Consider the following 25,689-nt stretch of genomic DNA (forward strand, 5'->3'; position numbering starts at 1 on the left):
TTTTGTTGGATCTCAAGAGTTGAACCAAAAGCAAGTAATTTATGCAATTACTGTTAATAAGACAGGTTTTCCCATATCTGTCTACATTCCAGCAGAGCGACACATGCAAATGTACAACATGACCCAATACGCAAGATGATTCCAGTAGTGAGTCATTCCCAGTGCAATATTTGCACAGTTATATTCCACATTTTTTATCCAGACAAAATTTGCATTGGCCCCAGATTTGATTATGACTTGACATTTGTAATCCAACCCATTAGATATTCCCACCATACCAAACACAAAAGGCTTAACTGAACACAGAACAGGTACAACAGTCGTTCCAAGACATTTCCATCTTCTTAAAGTTTTAATAATAGACAGAAATCTGCTAAAAATTACAAAACTGGTTAAGTTCTTTCTGAACTTTTAGTAGATGTAAATACTTGTAAAATATTTACTTGTAAAATATTTCCTGGTAACTACAGTAGGCTAACTAGGGTAATTATGGAGATCTTTCTGTTCTGTTCTTCAGCTCTGACACAGACACACTCTAAGACATATGGACCGAACAAACAGAGATCCGATGTCATCCCTTGCAGAGATTCAACAGTTTGTTCCACACCTGTGCTCAATCAAGCTTTAGGGCATCCTTAATCGACACGTCCATATCTGTGCTTCCAATCAAGGGCCCATGTTTACAAACAATACAGCCCCATTGAAGTGACATGTGTCAGTAAACACCAGGCACACTTATTCTGTCGTTGACGTGGTTCATCATGATCACACATCTGACTGCCCCATCACAAACATCACAAAGAAGAAGAGACGAGGGCACCTCAGGGTGTGTGCGTGTGTGTGTGTGTGTGTGCGTGCGTGCGTGTGTGTGTGTGCGTGTGTGTTGGTACAATGGCAGGGCGAGGTCATTGAGGTGATTGTGTGAGAGGCACATGTCAGTGTTATCTGCAAATCCATGATTAAGGTGATTATCAGCCCACTGTTGTCATGTGTAAATGCAAGAGCATTCCTCATTACTGTCTGTAGCAGCCCTTGGATCCAAAAAGAGTCTCGACTGACGCATAAGGTGTTCTTTATTTAGTTCGCCAAACCAGCATACGTTCAACTTTTAATTCATCATCGTCACCTTAGCACCGTGAAAACTGTATTGAAAACATACATTCAAACATTTCACAAACACTTGCTTTCACGGCTACAAACATCTTTATGTGAACAAACATTTAGAGCGACACATTAATTACACAGCAAAATAGACCATACATATGTGCAAACATTTCCTGAATAACTATGAATGAAACGTACCTCGCTGCGCTCACCAAGGAATGCAAACAATATATGATGGTCCTTTCTTCCGTCATGAAACGGGAGTCAAATTATTGAAGTTCATGAATGAAACCAAATCTCAGATAAAATCCTGTAGGCCCAAAAATAGCTGCGTAGCCTACCACTCACACCCGCCAGCTACAATTTAAAAACTCATCTTCCCTGTGCAAACTACGGTGCCACCAAAGGGACAAATTTCAACATTACAGGTGCACAGAATTTCTGGTCAGTCACATACAAATAACATTAAATACACATACAAAATATAGAATTCATTTAGATTAAAGTTAAACATTTACAAAAATATTTTACCAATAATCCAACCCATACTTATTTCATTAAATCAACAGCATATATTAAAACTCCAAAGTGGTCCTTTACACTCCCACCAATCATGCTATGATTACACCACCAAATAAATCATACACGATTCTAAGATCTTCTAGACCACTTACTATCCCCAAATTGAAAAATTGTGCAAATAAGCTAGGGATGTCCCGATCCGATATTTGGATCGGATCGCCCGCCGATATTAGCAAAAAATGCATATCAATATGGGATCGGCCTGCACGGGAAAATCCCGATCCAGTTTGTTTTCAAAACCGGTGTAGGTAATCCATTCTAGTTTTCAGCTTTTCCCCCCAAATCCGGTCTGCGTTTTTCAGCACACCTAGCGACCTGTCCAGCATCCCACTTGTCTGTGCATGTCCCTCTAAGAATTTAAAGTTATCGAGCAAACATTTCATGTCACAGTTGAATTAATATAGCCTAATGTTAACCGCGACAGTCTGCGAGACCCTCTTACTATTAAGGCTCTTATGCATGTTGCTGCTGACAGCTTTGCCTGAATAACGAACGTTATCTCTGCGATTTAAGATTGTTTGTGTAATGTATAGGCACAGCACGCACTTTAATTTCCCTATTTTTACCATCGGCTAGCCTAACAAACGCATTTCATTTCAAAAGACAACCTGGTCAATCGCTAACAACTAAGTGCACCTAGGCCTACAACTCTACACATCCAAAAGGGTAGAAGCTTCCAGTAGGCCATCATAACTTTTTTTACCGTTTAGTCTGTGCATTGGCGCAGCCCTACGGCATGATGATGTGGAATTAGTGGCGGCTGTTGTCGCGGTAAACTTAAGCTCCTGTCTCTAAATAGTGTATTGCTATGTTGCTTGATTTTCTGTAATAAATGCAGCCTGTAGCCTAGGTTACTTCAGCAAACCCTGACCAGTTGTGCGCAGTCTCACTTATCATTGATGAGCACAGGAGCAGACTGACACCTGAGCATGTTGAAATGATCACCTTTGTGAAGAAGAATCTCCCCATCATGCTCAGACTGCAGCCAGGGCAAACAGTAGAAATTGACGGGAGTATGGAGATGGAGCAGTAAAGTGTGGAGGAGATAGCTGTAGATAGTAGCTAATACTGTAGAAGGCGTGACAGTTATTTGGGTTGTTATAGCCAATTCAGTGTGTGTGTGGTAATTTGACTATTTTCTATTCCGGTTTTGTGTGTGTTGCTTTTATATATAATTTTATATTGTTTACAATATTGTTTACACTAATGGCCTTGGTTTACACTCTTGAGCAATTTCTTGCACAGCACATTATCCCATTTACGGGCTTTTCCCAAATCACGTAAGTAACGTCGACGCAGAGGTATAGTAGCAGAAAGTAGCATCCATCAGGCAAGTGTTATTTAAATAAACTCCTGGTGTATTTACAAACTTTTCAATGCCTCGTTTTGAGTAAAGAACATAGTTGTACTACTGTAGAAGTTTCGTACCATTCAGGGCATTATTAGTGGAGTAATTTACGAGATAAAAGTTGGTACCATTACGACTGCAGAAACGTATTCGTTTCTGACGGCACTACTTGACCAGGGTTCGACCAAGGGAAAACAGGTTCTGGGAGGGTGTTTGGCTCGGGGTCATGGTGCAAAGGACCCTAGGGTGAAATTACTCCGAACCATCGCTTTAAGAGACTAGTGTCTGGACGAAGGTGTCAAACTGAGGTTGTGACTGTCAAAGAGTGTGAGATTGCTGCCAAGCGGTGATAAAGCTTGTCCAACAGCAAGCATTCAGTCGAGAGATAAAAGGCACTTGAAGCAGGGGAAAGTCTTCCATGTTCTAGTCCCCTTTTTAGTCTTGATCCCATTCTTAAAGAGGACATACTTTGCGTTGGTGGAAGATTGAAACATTCATCGCTTAGTGAAGAATTTAGGCACCCGCGCATTCTACCCAAAGACGGTCATATCACCCAGCTTATATCGTCGCACTATCATTCTCAAGTATGCCATCAAGGTCGAAGTCAAACTCAAATGGAGCTTAGAGCAAATGGATTCTGGATCATCAGTGGCAGCAAGTTGGTTGCGAAACTGGTACACAAATGTGTTCAGTGCAGGAAGCTGAGGCGTCCGGTAGAAGAACGGTGTATGGCGGAGCTTCCTAAAGAGCGTGTTGAAGCATCCGCCCCATTCACATACTGCGGAATAGACTGGTTTAAATCATTTGTCATTAAAAGGTGTAGGAAGGAGTACAAAAGGTACGGTTTGATCTTTACCTGTTTCTATTCCCGTGCTGTTCACATCGAAATGTTAGAAGATCTATCCACTGACTCCTTTATCAATGCCTTACGGTGTCTCATTAGCCTAAGGGGAGTAGTGCGCCAACTGTACAGTGACCAAGGCAGGAATTTCATAGGAGCTAAGAATGAATTGAGAGAAGCACTTAAACAGTGTGACAACCAGGCTTTGGAAAGGTTTCTGGCGGAGCATCAGTGCGAGTTTGTCTTCAATGCCCCGTCAGCAAGCCATGTTGGTGGGGTTGGGAGCGCCAAATACGCACTGTTCAAGTGTGTTGGATGCTACTTTGGCTCAAAGTTTAGGTAGGCTTGATGATTCCTCCCTTAGTACACTCTTTTACGAAGCCATGGCCATTGTTAACAGCCGCCCACTGACAGTACATGGAATAAATGATCCTGACTCTCTTGAACCTTTAACGCGTAATCATCTAATCCTAATGAAGTAAAAGATTGCTCTTCCACCTCCTGGAAAGTTTGAGAAAGAGGATGTATACTGTACAAAGCGATGGCGTCGAGTTCAGTATTTGATCGAGCAGTTCTGGAGTCGATAGAAGAGGGAGTACCTCCAGAACATTTCCACACGACAGAAGTGGCACGTGGCCCGCCGCAATCTCAAAATGATGTGGTCATTGTAAAGGAAGACATTCTCCCAAGAAATCAGTGGTGGTTGGGGCGAGTAGTGGAACCCTTTATGGATGGTGATGGCTTAGTGCAAAGAGTGAAATTACGAGTTGGAGAACAGAAATCAGGAAAACATCAGTTTCCATCTAAACCTTCTGTTAGAGAGAGAGACCCATTCAAAAGTTCTTGAAAGTGAAGTCATAAAGTATTTCACATGCATATATGCGCAGACAAACATAAACCATCATATTAACATAACTCTATGCTTATTTTAGGGATGTCCCGATCCAGCTTTTTGCACTTCCGATCCGATACCGATATTGTAGCTTTTAGCATCGGCCGGTCGATCGGCCGATCCAAGCATGTATTAAAGATTAAAGATATTTACTTATTTTGTTGTTATACTCCTCATGTTGGAAAGGGTTTTACTCTTAAGAACAACTAGCCATCTTAATTAGGTTAGTTTGAATAATCCACAATGGTTGGTAATGAGAAGCTGACCTGTTTATTCTTAACAGGGTTAAATAAACACAAAATAATAAATAGTCAATTAACCACACAAACTGAATTGGCATCAGTGCTCTGCTCTTGAACAACAATAGTTTAAACCAAGGCTTAAAAAGCCATCAGTGCAAACAATATTGTAAACAGTATAAAAAACGCAAAACACACAGAAAAGCTGAGTAGAAAATAAATAGTCAATTAACCACACAAACTGAATTGGCATCAGTGCTCTGCTCAAGAGTGTAAACCAAGGCTTAAAAAAACCATCAGTGTAAACAATATTGTAAACAATATAAAATTATATATAAAAGCAACACACAAAACCGGAGGGCAATTCCATGCAAAGGTCATCCTTACCATGGAAAAAAAAAGTTGTGCAAACGCAAATAGAACTGTTGTTAAAATCTTCATTTAGGTCTATATTTTATTGTTTGTAACGGATCTGATTGAATTTGATGGAGAATGACACTCTTTTTACATCATAAATATGGTGTGCAACCATACAGAAACAACATTTTTCACATGGTAATATTATACATATTTAAAAAGTGGATAAATGGACCCAAGGTTCAAACAAATTGTGTCATTCGACAAATTCCAGATTGACAAGGGAATGGTAGAGCAATGTCTATGCTCAGCTTGCCTTGCCTTGCACAACTCCTTACATTTGTCAGCAGCAAGTCAGCAAGTTCCATGGCCATGTCACATCCATAACGTTTTATAGGAAAAGTTTATGCTACACATACAGTGTTGATGCGACAATGTCCATAGTGTCTGTGCAAAGCTGATTTATATCAATGTAAAGTGTTATGACCAAATTGTGCCCCTTTCTTACTTTTAAAACCTTTAATGGTGCGTTATGGATTGGGGACTTTATTATACCTCAAAGCCGATAAAACGTCTGTTCTGGTGGCATGTCAGTTTCAACGCATTTCCTTGCCTAACCATTAGCAAAACAAACATAATATTAAAATACCTCCAGTGATTAGCCTAGCCATAGCCTATTTTCAAGTGGCCTAATAACGAAAATCTGAGCGATTATCTTCCTGTAACTGTCATACTGTTGTTGTACAGTAACTGGATTATCGTGTTAGCTGGTGAAGATGGCTGACTTTGCAGCTGGAGTTAACATAGCAACCTCCTTCTGTTGCAGATCTGTTCAGCCTGCCGTTCCGTCTGCTTAACACAGTTTAATTTTAAATGTGACCGCGATATGACAGCATAAGTGTCAGGTCCTCTGTAGCTAATACCCACAGAGTAACATGAGTAAGGGCAGCAATAAACTAGATGTACCACATAGCGGTACAAAATATGACCGCCTCGCAGTCCTGCATATTCTCTTCGCAAAAATAAATCACGCTTGTCAATTTGTCTCCATCTCCTACTCCTGCAACTCATGTGCATGTAAATGAGTGTGTGCTGTGAGTTTGCTTTTGTTTATAAGAGTGTGTGTGTGTGTGTGCGTCTGTGTGTGTGTGCATGCGCGTATGCGTGCCTGTGTTTGCGTGTTTATGTGTGTGTGTGCGTGTGGGTGTTTGCATGCGCACATGCGTATGTGTGCCTGTGTGTGTGTGTTTATGTGTCTGCATTAATGTGTGTGTTTATGTGTCTGCATTCATGTGGGTGGGTGTTTGTGCGCGTGTGTGTGTGTGTGTGTGTGTGCTTGCCTGTCTGTATGTGTGCGAGTGTGTGTGTGCGCATGTGTGTGTGTGCGCGTGCATGTACTTTATGTGTGCAAATCACAAATGAGTGGGTATGGGTTAGGTTGATGCGGGCTCTTGAGACTAACATACCATAAATATTTTGTTATCTTGGGTGCAACGGTTGAGGTAGGGATAGTTATTTAGGGGAGTGGCCACCAAGTTTCATGTTCCCTGGTGTTTCAGTAACCCGGGAATCACTGACCAAAATTGATGACGGTAAAAGAAAAAAATAAAATGTCTTATATTTTAAATGACTTGTTGTCCTGATTCGTCCTGTGGATCTTAGTGGGCACTGAGGAAGCAATCATTTCATCGCTAGTTTTTCATGATTACCATTTCAATTGTTTCATATCAAAATTCACTACTTAAGTATGTGTTTTATGTAGTTTGTCGAGGACTGGTTCAGACACATCACATCCATTACGTGAAACGGTCACATCCATAAAGCCAGTTTTTCCTACATAATGCATTACGAAAATGACGCATAGTTTCAAAAACACACTTTTTGTGTTCATTCAAGTCTCCTTCATGCTACATATATCATAGTTTCGGCAGTTTCCTTCAAAATTCACAGAGTTTGTAGAAAACCTGTAATCTCTCACAAAAGTGTGTCCATTTCATGTCACATCCATAACGCTGATAAAATGCCTTGTATTCTTAGGATGAAATTGAAATTTGAGGATTTCTCAGTATTCAGGACAGAGGTTACATTAAAAGTTATGCAAATGAATTCACGGATACTAATTTTGCCCCCACTCTAAGGCATTTTGTTTACCAATATGAGTCCAATTGTCACATCCATAACGCTGGAACTGCCCCGGAATAGAAAATAGTCAAATTACCACACACACACTGAATTGGCTTTAACAAACCAAATAACTGTCACGCCTTCTACAGTATTGCTATCTCCTCCACACTTTACTGCTCCATCTCCATACTCCCTTCAATTTCTACTGTTTGCCCTGGCTGCAGTCTGAGCATGATGGGGAGATTCTTCTTCACAAAGGTGATCATTTCAACATGCTCAGGTGTCAGTCTGCTCCTGTGCTCATCAATGATAAGTGAGACTGCGCACAACTGGTCAGGGTTTGCTGAAGTAACCTAGGCTACAGGCTGCATTTATTACAGAAAATCAAGCAACATAGCAATACACTATTTAGAGACAGGAGCTTAAGTTTACCGCGACAACAGCCGTCACTAATTCACATCGTCGTAGGCTGCTCCAATGCACAGACTAAACGGTAAAAAAAGTTATGATGGCCTACTGGAAGCTTCTACCCTTTTGGATGTGTAGAGTTGTAGGCCTAGGTGCACTTAGTTGTTAGCGATTGACCAGGTTGCTTTTTGAAATCAAATGTGTTTGTTAGGCTAGCCGATTGTAAAAATAGGGAAATTAAAGTGTGTGCTGTGCCTATACATTACACAAACAATCTTAAAATCGCGGAGATAGACAGCAGCAACATGCATAAGAGCCTTAATAGTAAGAGGGTCTCGCAGACACTCGCGGTCACGGTTTACATTAGGCTATATTAATTCAACTGTGACATGAAATGTTTGCTCGATAACTTTAAATTCTTAGTGGGACATGCACAGACAAGTGGGATGCTGGACAGGTCGCTAGGTGTGCTGAAAAACGCAGACCGGATTTGGGGGGAAAAGCTGAAAACTGGAATGGATTATGGTGCGCTGGAAAACACTGACCGGAGTTTTGAAAAAAAAAAAAAAAAAAAAAAAAAAAAAAAACACTGGATCGGGAGTCCGGATCGGGATTTTCCCGTGCAGGCCGATCCCATATTGATATGCATTTTTTGCATATCCGATCCAAATATAGGATCGGGACATCCCTACTGCCATCTGATATTCCTCAGGCTCACGATCAAGGTCTCCATGCTCCCACCATAGAAACCTCAGGTAACTGCGATTGTCAGGTGTGACAAAGAACTGATGGAACATCCTTTCAATATCGCAGATGATGGCCACCTTTTCCTTTCTGAAACGACAGAAAACTCCTACCAAGGAATTAATCATATCGGAGCATGTCAGCAAAGCATCGTTCGACGACATGCTACAAAATTTAGCTGAACAATCAAAGACAACTCTCAATTTGCCAGGTTTCTTCGGGTGGTACACACCGTGGTGGGGTATGTACCAAACAACCTCTCCGACAGATACGTCTGGGGCTGGCTGTTGATTGGCCTTGAACTTCCTCTTTAAGTGCTGCAGGCGAATTATGGCCAGCTTCTTATTGTTAGGTAATGAGGGGGGCTTATGGCCTTTAAATGGGAGCGGCATCTCCAAGTGACCGTCCGCTTTCTGCTGGATGTTTTCCCTAAGAATCTGTATGAAGCGCACATCATCTTGAGACACATTTACCCTCAGAATTCCTCTCATTGAAGTCAGGTTCCAGAACCTTCAAGATGTCTGCGGCTGATAAAACCGGCATCTCTCTCACTGCCACTCTATGTATGAATCTTTGACATCCCTGCCTATCCAAGTGGGGATTAGCTGCTCCTATTATACTCCATCCCAGCTCGGTCTTTTGTGCGAATGGTTTATTCTCACAACCAGTGATGACCTCAAGGGGGGCTAAAGCTGAAGGACAATCATAGCCAATCAACAGTCCCACTTCGCAGTCTTGAAGAGATGGCAAGTTATTTGCAAGATGTTTGAGGTGAGGCCACTGTGACGCTGTGGTTCTGGTTGGTATGCAAGACCTGTCAACAGGATGGTTTAGAAACTACATCTAGCTCTCTGACAAGGTCTTCCAAGACAAAAGATGAATCACTCTGTTTGTCAAGAAGAGCATAGGTAAGAATTTCCTTCTGGGGTTCTTTCATAGATGACAAGAAAAGCGGGACAATACTTGAGGTAGCAGAAGAATTCTGAGTTACTGCATGGGGCAAAACTTTGCGGACTTCCTGATTTGCTTGTCCTTCTGTGGAGCCAGAAGTGTAACTTCTCTGTTTCACCAGATCTCTTCTCTCTTCATGCAAACAAGTTGGATGGTGCCGGCTACACATTCCACAGACATGCCACGTTTTACCATCTTTAGTTATATGTCCCTTACGCAAACATCCAAAGCATAGATAATTTTGATGTATGAATGCCTTTTTATCTCCCATAGACTTGGCAGCAAAGACTGGGCACTTAGCAATGCCGTGCAGCTCATCCTTACAGACAGGGCATGGCAGCTTTGGCTTGAAAGGAGACAAACTTTGACTTAAATGCATGAGATTTTGTTTGGGCACTTGTACTGAGGGCCTTTGCCCTCTTGGGAAACCTTTTATCTACTGAGCTGGAGCTCAAGAAGGAAGAAGTGATGGGATTGGATTACAGGCTATGCGGGCTTCCTTCAGCACAAACTTCCTTCAGCACAAAGTGTTCAAAGATTGGATATTCTCCAGATGCATCAAGCTGCTCTACTACGATTCAGCTCCATTTGCGTACAATCCAGTCTGGCAATTTTTTCAAGAGCTTATGCTTTTCCTCACAATCATTTAAGATGGCCAATCCTTTGACATGGGGCATAGCTTCTACACAGCTCTTTAAAAAGTCAGCAAAATCTCTAAGTGCCAGAGAATCATTAGGACTAATCTTAGGCCATTTCATCAGCTTCTCGAAATGCTTTCTGCACAATTAATGGATTTCCGTACCTGTCCTTTAAAACTGCCCAAGCACCTTCATATGCATCCTCAGAGCTCCGGTAAAAGAATCCTTCCACAGCCTTCCGTGCCTCTCCTGTAGCTTTTCAAGTAGAGCATTTTTTCGCTAGCAGAGATAGGTTTCCTGTCAATTAGAGTTGTGAATGACATCCAGAAGACAACAAATTTCAAAGGATCACCTGCAAACATGGTTGGTTCAGGAACAGGCAGACGATTTAGACTTAATGAACTTGCAATTGCTTCAGCTAAGTTGGCTGTTACACTCCGAGATGGTGGTTGCGATTGGAACAGGGAGACTCCCGTATCTAGTTGTCTGTTTGAATACGTAGCCGGAGTGGTTCTGACAACAGAGGCTGTATTGTGTTCTCCCACCATGTTCTCCACATCACCCTCCAGTTTATTAGAAGTTCTAACTCGAGCTGCAGCCACTTTCACATCCATGCTCGCTTGCAACATTTTCAGCTTTGTTTTCTCCTCTTCTAACTTTGGCTCCACTTCTGCTTCATTTCTATCAGCATTTGTGACTCATGGAGTTTCCATTCTCTTTCCAGCTTTGTAAGTTTGGCTTGTTGAGCTTGTATCTCTTCGATAGACTTTGCCTGTTCTAATTTGGCTGCAAAATCTGCTTCCGCATCTGCACGCTTGCTAGAATCCTTAGAGCTTGTGATTGACAGGTTATCTAATTTTATGGATCCTTCTGAAATAACACTTTCAGTGCTTGTCCCACCAAAGACAGATTTATATTCTTCACGACTTAAAATCATTGGCACTCTTTCTTTTTCAGCTTCCTCTTTAAAGGTCTCTTGAACTAGACCTACATCAAACCGTTTACTCACAAGGTCACATATTTCAGTGTGTTACAAGCATCCAATTTCTGCACAATCTCTGGTGTTCTAAGAGAATTGCGTTGAAGTGACTCATAATTTTGACTTACACGGTCGTATCCACTCTGAATGTGTTGGTTTATTTTATCAAGATCCTCCTTCAAACAGAATATCTTAAGCCTAGTTCTAGCTTCTCGTGCCATCTGCTTCCAAGATTCATAAGCTCTCAAAAATGCCTTCACGTGCCTTTTAGCTTCCTCTTCACGCATTTGTTTGCCTTTTTCTGTAAGCTTTCTTTCACGAGAGACCCCTTTCTTTCACCTGGGCCTCTAGATTTCTCTTCTGTTGAAGGTTCATCAGGGCTTAGATCTTTCTCATCAGTGGACTTTTCATTTTCTCCTGACACAGACATGTTCGCATCACTAATTGATGCATTTATAGATTAAAGTGATTCAGGGAGCTGTGATAAGATGTTGGTGTAACCTAACACTGCTCACTTTGAATATTCAAGACAGACCTACCCAAAATGACAATTAAATACAGAAAACACTTTAAATATTCAAGACAACTTAATAAGAATTAGAGTGGCTCAAGTTAACTTCTGAGATATAGCTCTTTACAATACAATTTCATCACATTCCACAAATTTTAAGATGCAAGAGTGCAAATAAACCATTAAACATTTCATATGTGTAACGCTTTCAGATATTTCTCAGTTCATTCACAAACACGAGAGCCTGTTATTTAGCCTTACAACTTGGATCAAACAGGATATGGCCATGTAGGCAAACAGTTCAGTTCGTTTTTTTTTTTTTATATCCTGATAAGGTACCAAGAGTCTCTCACCACATCTGTAGGCCTAGTCTCTGTTAAACGCTACCAATTTACGACCTTGCCTGGATGCGTGGAACAAACGATGGCAACCTCCGGAACGAAGACGACGTGCAGCAAAGCAGATGACTCAAGATGTAGCGTCGAATTTTCACTGCAGCAGCCCTTGGATCCAAAATAGTCTCGACTGATGCATAAGGTGTTCTTTATTTAGTTCGCCAAACCAGCATACGTTCAACTTTTAATCAATCATCGTCACCTTAGCACCGTGAAAACTGTATTGAAAACATACATACAAACATTTCACACACACTTGCTTTCACGGCTACAAACATCATTACGTGAACAAACATTTAGAGCGACACATTAATTACACTGCAAAATAGACCCTACATATGTGCAAACATTTCCTGAATAACTGAATGAAACGTACCTCGCTGCGCTCACCAAGGAATGCAAACAATATATGATAGTTCTTTCTTCCGTCATGAAACGGGCGCCAATTTAAGTTCATGAATGAAACCAAATCTCAGATAAAATCCTGTAGGCCCAAACACAGCTGCGTAGCCTACCACTCACACCCGCCAGCTACAATTTAAAAGCTCATCTTCCCTTGTGCAAACTACGGTGCCACCAAAGGGACAAATTTCAACATTACTGGTGCACAGAATTTTCGGTCAAAAGCCTACAAATAACATTAAAGGCACATACAAAACATAGAATTCATTTAGATTAAGTTCCAAACATTTACAAAAATATTTTACCAATAATCCAACCCATACTTATTTCATTAAATCAACATCATATATTAAAACTCCAAAGTGGTCCTTTACACTGTCATTATGATGAACATCAACAATTTCAGCTTTTAATAGAATTGACAGCATAGCGCAATGTTGATAACATCGTAAAATGACAATATTGTATTCATATGAGTAAGGTAGGGAGAGCCGGCATGATAGAGGTAAAGGTAAAAAGCAGCCTTTATCTACACACAGCCTGCACTGCATCCATCTCCTGCTTATCATCTCACTAATCTTCTCTAAACTGTTTAAGTTTTTTTTTTAAAAAAATGAAGAGCTTTGAAAAAGCAGTTATTACAATTTTCATTAGTGATATTTTAATATTTCTTAAAATGTACCTACGTACATTTCATTAGTTTGTATTTTTACTTAGTCTTTTAATGTGTTTTTTGGTTAGCTTTATATATGTTTGTTTGTATTTTCAATTTGAAGAATTGACAGTTTTTAATTATGTTTTTATTTCATTTTAATGTTTTATTTGCTATGGGTGTTACCTGAGGCGTACCTTGATTTATAGAATTGAAAAGATAGGATGAAATAAATCAAATGCAAAAAACAAAAAAGCACAATAGAACAAATTTAAAAAGCAATGGGAAGTGAAGCCAAAAAGTCAGTAAGTTTAGCCAAACCGAGTAATTAAATCTAGATCTAAATCTATCTAAATCTAAATCTAAATCTGCCACATTTGTTTTACATGTCATGATAATGAGACTTTGGCAGATTATAACTTGCCTATGTACTGAAGACTGTTCTGTCAAGGGACAAGCCCTTTGTAGACACAATCCATGATTAACTCAGCCACGCTTGCTTTTTTTAAATTCAGCAGTCATGAAAGAAAATTTGCACGTGGGTAAGGGTGATAGACCTCCACTGGAATGAAATCAGGTCGGAGGGAAGGTAACCCCTGGGTCAACAATTTTTTTCCTCCCAGCCCTAGCATTCCACAAACTTACAGTTTGGAAATGCAGTTGGAGAGATCTAACAACACTTTCGGGTTTATTGAGAAACACCTGCTGCTGTGGGCAACAGGCTCCTGGTATGTTTTTCTCAGAAAATGTTTCAGAGCCCCGAGTGAAGGCGGGGTGATTTCTATGCTCTGTGATATGACTTACAGATATCACTTACAGACTTACAGATTATAGATTCTGGAGAGAAGGTCCTGTAGTTTTGTGAACCCACATGACATGCAAAATATAATTAGACCTACTATACAAAACACATGCGGATCCTCACGTATGCACACACACACACACTCATGCGCACACACAAACACACACACTCTCGTGCATGCACAAACACACACACAAACACACACACACACACACACACATAACCATGTGCACACGCACAAACATGCACACGCACACACATACACTGAAAAAGAGTATCCTTGGCAGACTTGACTTGTTTGGCTTTTGACTGCCTTTCTCAGTGTCTTGTCCCAGCCTGTCTTTTCCCAGTGGTGTCTCATTAGACCCCTATTAGCCTGAAGCCAACCCCTATACCCCCCACCAGTCACACAAGATTCACTCAGAACATACACCACACAGCAGTCAACATCAGTTCACAAACACATTTCACTCACACACACACACACACACACACACACACACACAGACTTACAGAGCCATACCCGCACAGACACTCAGTAAGATGGCTCACTGCCGCCGTACTGTATATCAGAAACGTTATTGTCTGGGCAGTGGATTATATTTGCGATGCATCGTGAGATTTGCCCTACTGACGACTCACTGGCTGGTGTCAGACTGATCTTGCTGATACTCAGAGAGACCAAGCTATCTTCCCACCCAAACATAAAAACACAAAGATCTAATTCATCTAAATCTAATTCAAGTCAGAAGACCCACCACTATATGACTCGACACGATATGAAATCATTGCACATTAATACTTTACAACTTGATAAAGCTGTGGTCAAGGATTATAAATTCCTGGAGACCCTGAGCACTTCTAGTGAAAAAAAGATTTGTGGTGGATGCTCTGTCTGCACTCTATTTTGTATCGCATGTATTCAGTATGTCGGCATTCTGTTAAAACAATCCATACTATTGAAGTAATATTTTTATTTTGATTGTTAGAACTGTAAGACAGTTTTTGATACCGAGATAAATTCATAAAAGAAAAAAGGGGAAATCCTCTCTTTCCATGCGGATGGAATGTGCAGCCACAGTTTGTTTCTTTTTGGAAGGGGTTCTTAATTGCAGTTAGGGCCTGCAGCTTCCAAGACTCTCTGTAGGACAAACTGGGACTCAGTACCTACCTCTGCAACTGGCTACTGGACTTCCTCTGTCAGAGGCCCCAAGTAGTACGTGTTGGCAACAATACCTCAAGCAGCATCACACTGAGCACAGGGGCCCCCCAAGGCTGCGTGCTCAGTCCGCTGCTCTTCACCCTGCTGACGCATGACTGCACTGCAACCTACAGCAACAATCACATAGTGAAATTTGCTGACGACACAACTCTGGTGGGTCTCATCACTAAGGGCTTACGAGACTCAATACAGGTTGGAGGTCGACCATCTGACCACGTGGTGCAGGGACAACAACCTCCTGCTGAACGCCAGCAAGACCAAAGAGATTGTTGTTGACTTCGGAGAGGTCACACCCAACACCTGCCACTGACCATCGACGGTGCTGTGGTGGAGAGAGCGAGCAGCACCAAATTCCTGGGGGTGCACATCAGTGAAGACCTCTCCTGGACCACCAACACTGCATCACTGGCTTAAGAGAGCTCAGCGCCGCCTGTACTTCCTGTGGAAACTCAGGCGAGCAAGTGCTCCACCAGCCATCATGACCACATTCTACCGAGGCACCATTGAGAGCATCCTCTCCAGCTGTATCGCTGTGTGGGGCGGAAGCTGCACTGAATACAACAGGAAAGCCCTGCAGCGCATAGTGAACACAGCTGGAAGGATTATTGGTGCTTCACTCCCCTCCCTGAAGGACATTTACACCACCCACCTCACCCGCAAGGCGACCAAAATTGTGAGTGATGCAAGTCACCCCGCTCACAATCTGTTTGATCTACTGCCCTCTGGGAAGAGGTACAGAAGCCTGCGCTCCCGCACTACCAGACTCACCAACAGCTTCATACACCAAGCTGTAAGGATGCTGAACTCTCTCCCTCCTCTCCCCCCTCCACCCTCAGCTACATAACATCCTGGACATTGGACCCAAAATGGCCAGCCTGCACTACTCCACTTGCACACTTGCACACTTGTACACTTTACAACTTGGTGTTGTTGTCCTGAAAACACAACACTTCTGCTGCTCTTACATAACTTGCACCACTATGCCACTTTCTTTCTTACTTAGGTCAAACAGAACTACCCAAGCCTTTTATTGGCCTGACTTTGCACTAGTATTTTATTGACTGTCTATGCACAATTTCAACCAAATTTTGCTGCTCTTATTTTTTCATTATTATATGTGCCCTCTTATTTACTTATTTACTTACTTTTTTGTTTACTTGAATGTTATGTTTGTCTGTGGACCTAAATTGGCAAAATATGTCTTGTCTTCACCGTGGGATAGTGAGAAACGTAATTTCGATCTCTTTGTATGTCTGGAACATGTGAAGAAATTGACAATAAAGCTGACTTTGACTTTGACTTTGACGTGGCAAAACCACAACTATACCTGTGATGACTAGTAAGAAACAGGTGAACCCAACTGATTTACTTTCCAGTTACTTCAGGCTGACAACTGATGATGCATCATTCACCAGTTTTCTTTTTCATGTATTTATTCATTCATTCTTCTTTAGGCATTTCTTTGAAACATTTCTTCCTATTAATTAATTAATTATTCCATTCATTCTGTATATTTTAAGAAATATTTTAAGGAAATGTGTATCATTACATCTGGGATCCTCAAATAAAACTTCATGTGTGTATATTGACAGGTAAGCAGCACCTTCTGTTTTATTAACTGAATATTTATAGACACATGACATAGTTATAATTACACTCATAGTTATAGTATGTTTCCCTGCACCTATCCTGATGTTTTAATGGTACCACTACAGGGTGACATAAGGGATCTGGATAGTGGCTTGCCGCTGGCTGTTTATCTGACATAATCAGTAGCTTTCTCCTGTTGTACCCGTTACAACAACAGACAACCAATCTGTATGGTGGAAATTTTTAGTGCACTCAGGTGTAAACTGCAGGCCTGACAGAGGTTTATGAGTTTGTCAAGGAGAACAAGCTCCCACAAGTTCAGGGGGCGTGGGGGGTTCAGAAGAACAGGTTGCCTCAAGGCTTATACTGGCACTTACATTTCTGTAAACAGAATAATGCTAAAGCTAAAAAAAACAGCATACATTATAACAAGTACAAGTACAAGAACATTACCGCAACACCGAGAAGGGATATATGTTGAAATGCCCCCCTCCTAAATTTGTAGATGAAAGATCAAATTCACCCCCTCTAACACTTTGGTTTCATACAGTATTCAGTATGTAAGTTGGCTGGCTAAGTCCTACTTAAAATATTCTATTCTATCTGCCATCTTATTCAAATTTCTTTCTTTTCTCTATTTTGGTCTTTCCCATCTCTTGTCATGAAATGTGTGCCTCTAAATCAATCTTTTTTTCAGTTAGAGAGGTCTTTATCTCTTGTCGTGCCCTTTAGCTAGATCTCGCCTGACTGACATGCTCAACGTTCTCAGTGTCCTCCCCAAGAGATGAACTCCTCATCTCAGCAGGGATGAAATTTGGACGATGTGGAAAAACACAGAGAAAACATGCCAGCGCTATACAAAACACAGGTAATATACAGGACATGATGTTCTCCCCCAGTGATTTAACAATGGAATACAGGTAGTAAAAAGTGTTCTAGAGAAATCTCCTGATCTGACAAGCTGCTCCGTTCGAGAAATGAGAACAGCGTCAGCACGCTCGCAATAAGTCAGCGAGTGGGAGCCTGTCAGTGGTAATGTGTGCCTTGTGCCCGGGGCTGGATATTATTGCTCAACAGAATGTGATTAAATCAATTAATCTACTGCTACAGCTGCTACACCTGCTTCATCACTAACACCTGTCTAGGCCAAACCAACAGAGAGAGATGGTGGACTATGATGTGAGAAAAAAAAAAACAATATAATGGTGTACGTTTCTTTGAGAGGGAGGCTAGGTCTTTGCTTCAGCAACTGGAAATGGTTTATTTTGATGTATAAATGTATCTTATGGAGATCTGGGTGGGGGTCGGGTAGTGGCATTAAAACATCATGGATAATAAAGTGATAGTACATGTCAATGCAATGGGCTGTCATTTGTATTTACAGTGATGGCCAAAAGTATTGGCACCCATGCTAAAGTTGACTGAAAAGAGGAATATAAAATAATCTTTTGGAAATTGATCTTAATGCCTTAAGTGAAAAATGAGGAAATATCTAACCTTTAAGGACACCAATTTTCTTAGTGAATGAATAATGTATCATAAATAAATAAATGTTCTTCCTTAAAATACAGGGGTCATAAGTATTCCCACCCCTACAGTATGTTAAATTCCCATAGAGACAGGCAGATTTTTATTTTTAAAGGCCAGTTATTTCATGGATCCAGAATACTGTGCATCCTGATAAAGTTACCTTGGCCTTTGGAATTAAAATAGCCCCACATCATCACATACCCTTCACCATACCTAGAGATTGGCATGGGTGTTATTTCAGTTAGCCTATTAGCTGGTTTGATTTGCATTGAGCTCAATGAGCATCAAACCAGCTAATAGGCTAACTGAAACTGGCCTTTAAAAATAAAAATCTGCCTGTCTCTATGGGAATTTAACATAGGGATGGGAATACTTATGACCCCTGTATTTTAAGGAAAAACATTTATTTATTTATGATACATTAGTCATTCACTAAGAAAATCGGTGTCCTTAAAGGTTAGATATTTCCTAATTTTTCACTTAAGGCATTAAGATCAATTTCCAAAAGATGATTTTATATTCCTCTTTTCAGTCAACTTTAGCATGGGTGCCAATACTTTTGGCCATCACTGTATGATAGGTAAATAAAATGGGTTGACAATCTTTGAGTTCAATAAAAGCAAAGACCAATAAAACATAACTGACATTGACATAACTAAGTATCTTTTAAGTACCTGACTCTTTTCTTGGTGTGAATGAACAACTGTCATTTCTGATTTATATTTCAGTTGTCAGTAACCTTGATATGACACAGAAATAAATAAAAAAAAGATTGAGCAATGGTGCCAACAGTGAAAAGAATTTCACTTTCAAGACTCCTTAACGTGTGATCTAAATTCAGTAAAGGCGAGGTTTTGGTGAAAGATGAGGATAAGGGTGTTGGAGTTGTGGCGTGTGCTAAGGTGGGGGGAGAAAAGGGCAGGCAGCAGGTGCTTGTTGACACAATAAACATCCACAAGGACAATGCCAAATAGCAAAACAGACATAACATTGAATGCCAAGACGACTACTGCAGCCAGTAAAGAGGTAACACAAAGTGATGAGCCATCTACAGCACAGCCAAGGTATCACTGGGCTGCTCTGAGGCCATTGTATTTTCCCAGCCCTGCAGTCACTGTTTGATGGCACACTTGGTATGTTACACATGTCAAAACACTAAAGACAGGAAGAGATAAAAATGAACTTAAGTGTGGGGCGAAAGTAAGACTCAGAAAGAACACTTAAAGTGGTTTTGATTCACAATATTTCTGTCTTACTACTAGTATCTTAAGTTCTGACCAATTGCTTTCCGTTGTAGAGAAAACTATAGGCTCTGTACTTTACAAAGGAGGTGGGGTGGTACTTACTCCAGAAACATAATTTTATATGACAAAGGGTAAAGGACATGGCAATTTTTTCTCAAAGAGGCCTAGTTCTTTTTTTACCTTAAATTTTTACCTGTGAAACTGCCCGTTAGAGGTGCCAGTGGTCTAAAACCCACATAAAACACCATCCATGCACGCAAGTGTTATTCCTAAAACAGAAAAGGACCAATCAGCCGTGTTTAGTAAACTGTGGAGGGACTGGGCCCACACTGTCACCATGCCCCTGGACACAGGTGACTCGTGCCACCCTTCATATCCTTGTGTACCACGCGACACTGACTATACACAGGGGCACACAAGGACACAGACACACACACACTGCACTCGCACAAATTTAGATGTACTCAGGCATGCGGGAACCTATTTTTGACCAGGGGTGCTGAATAACACAAATAATGCATGTCCGACGATTTCTACCATCCTGGACATGTTTCGGATTTTGACTGCTAAATACGTCATTTTAGTGCGGTGTGTGGGTGAAAAGTCCTGGGCAGCCACAAATTCCAATGTTCCGCGACAGCACTCCGACTCCACTGCACCCACCCTAACCCAACAGAAGCGCACTTGACATCATTAGCCTATTTCAATATAGCTAAGGAAAATTACTTTTCTGATCGTCAAAACCACACCAGAGATGTTTGGCTTTAAATATAGGGTAATAATCAGGCTGCAATGATCTTGCAAATAATTCCTGAATAGCCTAAAGTGTGTCGTCTCCACAGCAAGTATGTATCCTAATAATTTCTATCTTAGCGACTAGTGAAATTATTTCACTAGCTATAATTGATTAATTTTGCAAAACTGTACAACACAATTAAAGTTTCTTTAAGCTTATCTGTGCTTTTTTGAATGTGTAAACCGCATAGAATATGTAGGCCTATATCAACCGTAGGCCTACACACTTGATCACATAGCTGAAACCACACTACGGTTCTTACAGTAACTGACTCACGTTCACGTTGATCTCTATAACTGTTCATTTTTAGTAGCCTATATTCGAACCAATCCATAACCCTTTTTTGCTATTTGCTACCGCACCCTCAGCACCCTCCTTCCAGCGCCCTTGGATGTCCTTGTCACCATGTGCTTTTGAAACCAAGCCATCCATTTCTTCCCCACAAAGGCGGTAAACATGATCTTTTTTTTAGCCTACATTCAAGGGAAATGAAATCAAGTTTGTCAAAATAGTACTTCTCAGTTTCCTCTTTATGCAAAATTCACATACAGTTTGTAAAGAATGATATCTTTAACAATCACAACAACCATAAAAACAATTACAAAAATACCTAATACATTTTTGTCATTTTGTCAAGAATTTCACAAAATATTCAGAAATCGTCAGAATAACAAACTGCAAGTGTTCTCATCAATTTACAATTTAAGACTTTCATACCAACACTCTCTTCCAAATTGTGTTTGTCTTCTCCAAAAAAACTAGGCCAAATTGAATGGAAATCCTGGCTTTAGACACACAGTATGTTTGTCACTTTGTGAGAGAATGAATCCAGACAAAAAAGAAAATGATCCAAATAAAGCACAAAAGCAGCAATTAATCATGTCCATCCAAATGAATATTGCTCCAGGGTCTGCAGTTACTATGATGCTAATCCAATGAACATTTCAAGGAAATATTCCAAGAAAGAATTTGATAGCACATTTCCAACGGTTACTGCAGTGTCCTCTGGTTAGGGCGATGCAACAGATTGAAACACATCTCTCACTGTTGCCTTTATATGACTTGGGAAAATACAAGCTAAAACACAACAAACAGCCAGGGAGCTTGATTATTGGTGGCCATTTCACATAAAATATTTTAAATGTCAACAGAGAGAAAACAAGTGACTAGAATCTGGGCCTGGTTAAAGATGAGAGAAAGTGGGGTCTGTTTATTAGTTTCAACAGCTAACATGCAGCTTGTTTCCTCCACAAACAAGAGAGAAGCATCAAACCTTGAGACCTGAAGATCAATCCAAGTAATCTCTAGTGGACATCCTGAGAGCTTCAGAGAACTGAGGTTTGGAGCCTTAATAAACATCTTAAATCACAACTAGCATTACTTTTAAATAGACCTACTGCACTATACTGCATTATGCTCTCAAATTCACTCTGTGGAGATACTCTCCCAACAGTATTTGATGGCACACTACCCTCTGGTGGACGACTTGTTTAAAGCAACACCAGTACGCAACAATTTATTATTTTATACGACAACTTTATTTTTTAATAGACAACTGCTTTGCTATCATCTTTAAATTAATTTTGCTTAATTTTGATTTATGTGAAGGACAGATAAATGTATGAGTCATCCCCAGTTGCTATCACCTGGTGAATGACCTTGTAAAAACATGTCTATTTCAGTAAGGCAATACGGTCTAAACATTTGTGCTGTATTTTGAGTAATAATGGTTATGAAAAATTCTCTTGACGGATGGATTCTTGACTGTGAACAGACTTAAGCTGCACAAGAAGTAATCTGTGAAGTCTATAAAACATACAAATGAGAAAAAAAGGAGATAACAGGAACAAATTCTGTTAAAACTTGAACAGAAGTAATAGGCCTAAGTAAAAAAAGATCTACTTACTAGCATATGTATTCTCACATTTCAACTGATCTCCCTATTTGCACTGTAAACTTAAATTATCTAATTGAATCTTTAATCTCATTTTAAAAATGAAATGAAAAACATCTATTAGATTAGATAGACAGCCCATTCTGGACAGCTGAGGCTCTAAGGAAATTAGGCCTTTTCTATTGTCTTTGGACTCTTGAAGAACTGGTGACAACAATGCCTTCAAATGAAATAAACAAATGATTTTTTGTATCCACACAAAACATCACACTTACAACAACAAAACATTGTAGGTAAGACATACCAGAATTTAAAATTAAAAACATATTCATTAAGGGGATAAAATAAAAAAATAAAACGACTAGTAAGTATAAAGAAATGTGCTTTCCAATGATTCATGTGATCAATCCAGTTGAAAAAAGGTGGCATAGTGCTGCATCTTTTCCCAGTCTCCCTGGCATATGTGAAATCTCTGTAGACTATTTGTGTCTCTTCACAGCAATACATACGTGTGCATGTCGAATAGTGCGCCCATGCAGGGTGTAGCCATTTTGCTTCACCACTGTGATGGTGCCAGGCTCTACCCCCTCAGCTGACATGTGACACACTATCTCATGCTGGTACGGATCATATGTGCCTCCCACTGGATTCATTTTCTCCAGCCCATGTTTAGTAAAGACCTCCTGCAATCTCTCCTGCACCTGTTTCAACCCCTGTGAGTGTCTTTTGACCTCTGATTCTTCTGTCAATGCAGCCGTCTGTTTGTCGAGGAGGTCTGCTATTTCCACCAAGTCACGGCAAAAGCTCTGAATCCCTGAAATAAACATGGTAGCATGCCAATGAGAAACAATAGCACAGTAGCCTGTAATATATGGTTGGTAGGTCTCCACTCATACAAAGCTAAAATGTTTTGATTTTTTACACTAATACACTTCATTCAGCATTTGTTTCTCCGAACAAACTTATGGTGCAGGCATAAGAAAGTGTAACTAACCAAAAAGTTTTGCATCCTCAACAAACTTCTGAGTTCTTCTGCGTACATTTTCAGAATCTGCCTGGCCACGTTTAAATCTTTCCTGTAACAGTGGGATGTCAAGTGTTGGTTGGTGCACAGATGCTGTCCACAGCTCATGCCAAAACTTATTCATGAAAACTCACATTATGAAAACTTGCAGGGTCTTAGACAGCATACAAAAGCCACATAGGCTACTCTCCTGGTGTGTCAGGCCCTACCGTGAGGTCCCGAACTTGTTCTTCTAGTTTGCTCGCCCTCATCTCCACAGTTCTGACATGGGTGACAGAATGGCTCTCATCTTCATTAGTATCATCACCATGGAAGTTATCCCCTGCATTATGCTGCTCGGCTGCAGTGTTAAGGAGACAAGCTGAGAACCTGTGACAAAAAGAGAAGGTTTTTAAGAACTGTAGCCTAGGCCCTATACAGTATATATAGCCTGACCAGCTAATGCTGTTGGAGCAGGCCTTCGCTTCCCATAGAACTAGGCCCTACTTTCCTCGCATAATCAGCGTGGTACGTCCCCAAGTGGTAGGAAAACAGTTGAATTTCACCATGAAGTTCTGTGACTAGCCAGGACGCTGATTGCTACCAATCTGACTCAAGACAGCAAGTTACGCCACGTTTCGGCTATGCTGCTGCGACTTGGTAAAACTAATGCACTGTCGGTTTAAGGAACCTGAGGAATGTAACTAGCTTAACATTTTAAACGGCCGAAAGTGTCACAGAAATGAATAAGAGAACACCATCATTAAAGAACGAAAGTAATATTGGCTGTCACATAGCCTAGTTAGTTGCCAGCTTCATGGTTTACTCTATACTATAGTTACCGGCAAAAAGGAAATAGTTCTGAAATATTAACACTGTCCATAGCCTTAACAACGTCATATGAAACATGTTCTTATACACGTTTAAAACACATTAGCCTACCTGTTATTGTTCAGTATAAATGGATGCAACCTTAAAGAACCGCAAAGACATTTACTCGTGAATAACAGACTACGTATGGCCAATGCCATCTCTGTTCAGCGCCTCCATCAACAACTCCAACATTGTCACGCTCCCTCACGCTGTGTAGCCTAGTTTGAGGCTAGAGGGCGCTGAAGCTTCCGCATAGCCTAAAGTTCTCTGATGAATTCAAAGCGGCCCTATTAACACATGCACTATTTCTACAAGTGCACAGCTCTCCACAGCAGAAGACAAATATCAAGTTGCAGTAGTTTACATAGTGTATTGGGATTAATAAGAAGTGTGTCACACTTCATTGGGACTTTGGTGTACCCAGTCAAGGCCTTCTTGCCATATTTACTTGTTCTTTTTTCACCCCAATGGGCCCATGAAAAGTAAGACTATCCTACCATCTCCTTTGTTTGACTACCCAGAAATCAGCATCTTGTGACAGGAGGTAAGCAACCTTGTTATCAATGATAAGAACTTTTCTGCCTGACAGAGAAAGCAATTCAGGAGATTCTCCAAATCCAAGTAGGTAACTACATTTACAGGATTTATCAGATAATAATAAAATATATTTGACATTAAGTGGCATATTTGTTTCTCTGTTTCTATAATTGTAGTTTAAGTTTTAAAGGATACCTTACTGCAGCATACGTGCAACATTGTTTTACACACAGTCATCTAACCAATCAACAGCCACCATCCCCAAATGGCTAAGGCCAGTGGCGCAAAAAGTGGGTCTGCGCTATATGCGGCGCATAGGGGCGCAAAAGAAATGATAAAAATATTAAAATAATATATTTGGTATTTTCTATATGTAGCTGCTGCTGTCCATTTCTAAATCATTTCAACATTTTCTCAATGTTCTATAACATTTTAGAGGACAACAGGCTAGAGTAGGCACCCTATCTCCAGATTCCATTATAGAATTTTGACATAGAAGAGGCAGTGGGGGCGCCGTGAACGCTGGGCGAGCAGATAGGCCTACGAGTGAGTTGCCGTCTATGGAAAAAGATGGATACAGCAAAAAAAAGCTGTTGACGACAAAAAATAGAAAAAGAAATAGGGAAAAGGAGATGGCATGTCAAGGGATGCAACAGCAGTTAAATAAGTGGACGGTGAAAGACAACAGGTAGGATTTAAAGTGATGACGTCTGTACTTGGAGGCTTGCAAATATGAATGTTAACAGACTAACTAGCGTTTGTTAAGCATAATGCCGATTGAAACATAGCCTATTCCATTCAGATAGCTAGGTGGCTACCATGCTCATACTGCACTTTTAATGGCCAACTGTAAACAGAAATGTCATGCTAGCAGCAACTCATTACATGTTTCCATATCCTAACAACGAAGGCACCTTGTAATAACTTAATATTGTGTTGTCAATGCGGTGCAAACAAACAAGGCTAGAGTGCCTATCAGCTATCAGCCTTATCTATTGTGAGCAATAGCTGGCAAAGGACGTTATGAGAAC

General features: G+C 40.6%; 1 protein-coding gene across 1 annotated transcript; it reads right to left on the minus strand.

Annotated features, from left to right (window-relative positions):
- Positions 1-20,863: 20,863 nt before the first annotated feature.
- Positions 20,864-24,343, minus strand: grpel2 (GrpE-like 2, mitochondrial). The gene is made up of 4 exons (XM_048231219.1): positions 24,191-24,343; positions 23,479-23,638; positions 23,240-23,321; positions 20,864-23,059 (listed from the first exon to the last, which is right to left on the minus strand). Exons 1-4 carry the CDS (start codon positions 24,277-24,279, stop codon positions 22,725-22,727), a joined length of 666 nt encoding a protein of 221 aa, XP_048087176.1. The 5' UTR covers positions 24,280-24,343; the 3' UTR covers positions 20,864-22,724.
- Positions 24,344-25,689: the final 1,346 nt, after the last annotated feature.

Source organism: Alosa alosa, chromosome 2 (assembly GCF_017589495.1).
Source record: "Alosa alosa isolate M-15738 ecotype Scorff River chromosome 2, AALO_Geno_1.1, whole genome shotgun sequence".
NCBI classification, from domain to species: domain Eukaryota; kingdom Metazoa; phylum Chordata; class Actinopteri; order Clupeiformes; family Clupeidae; genus Alosa; species Alosa alosa.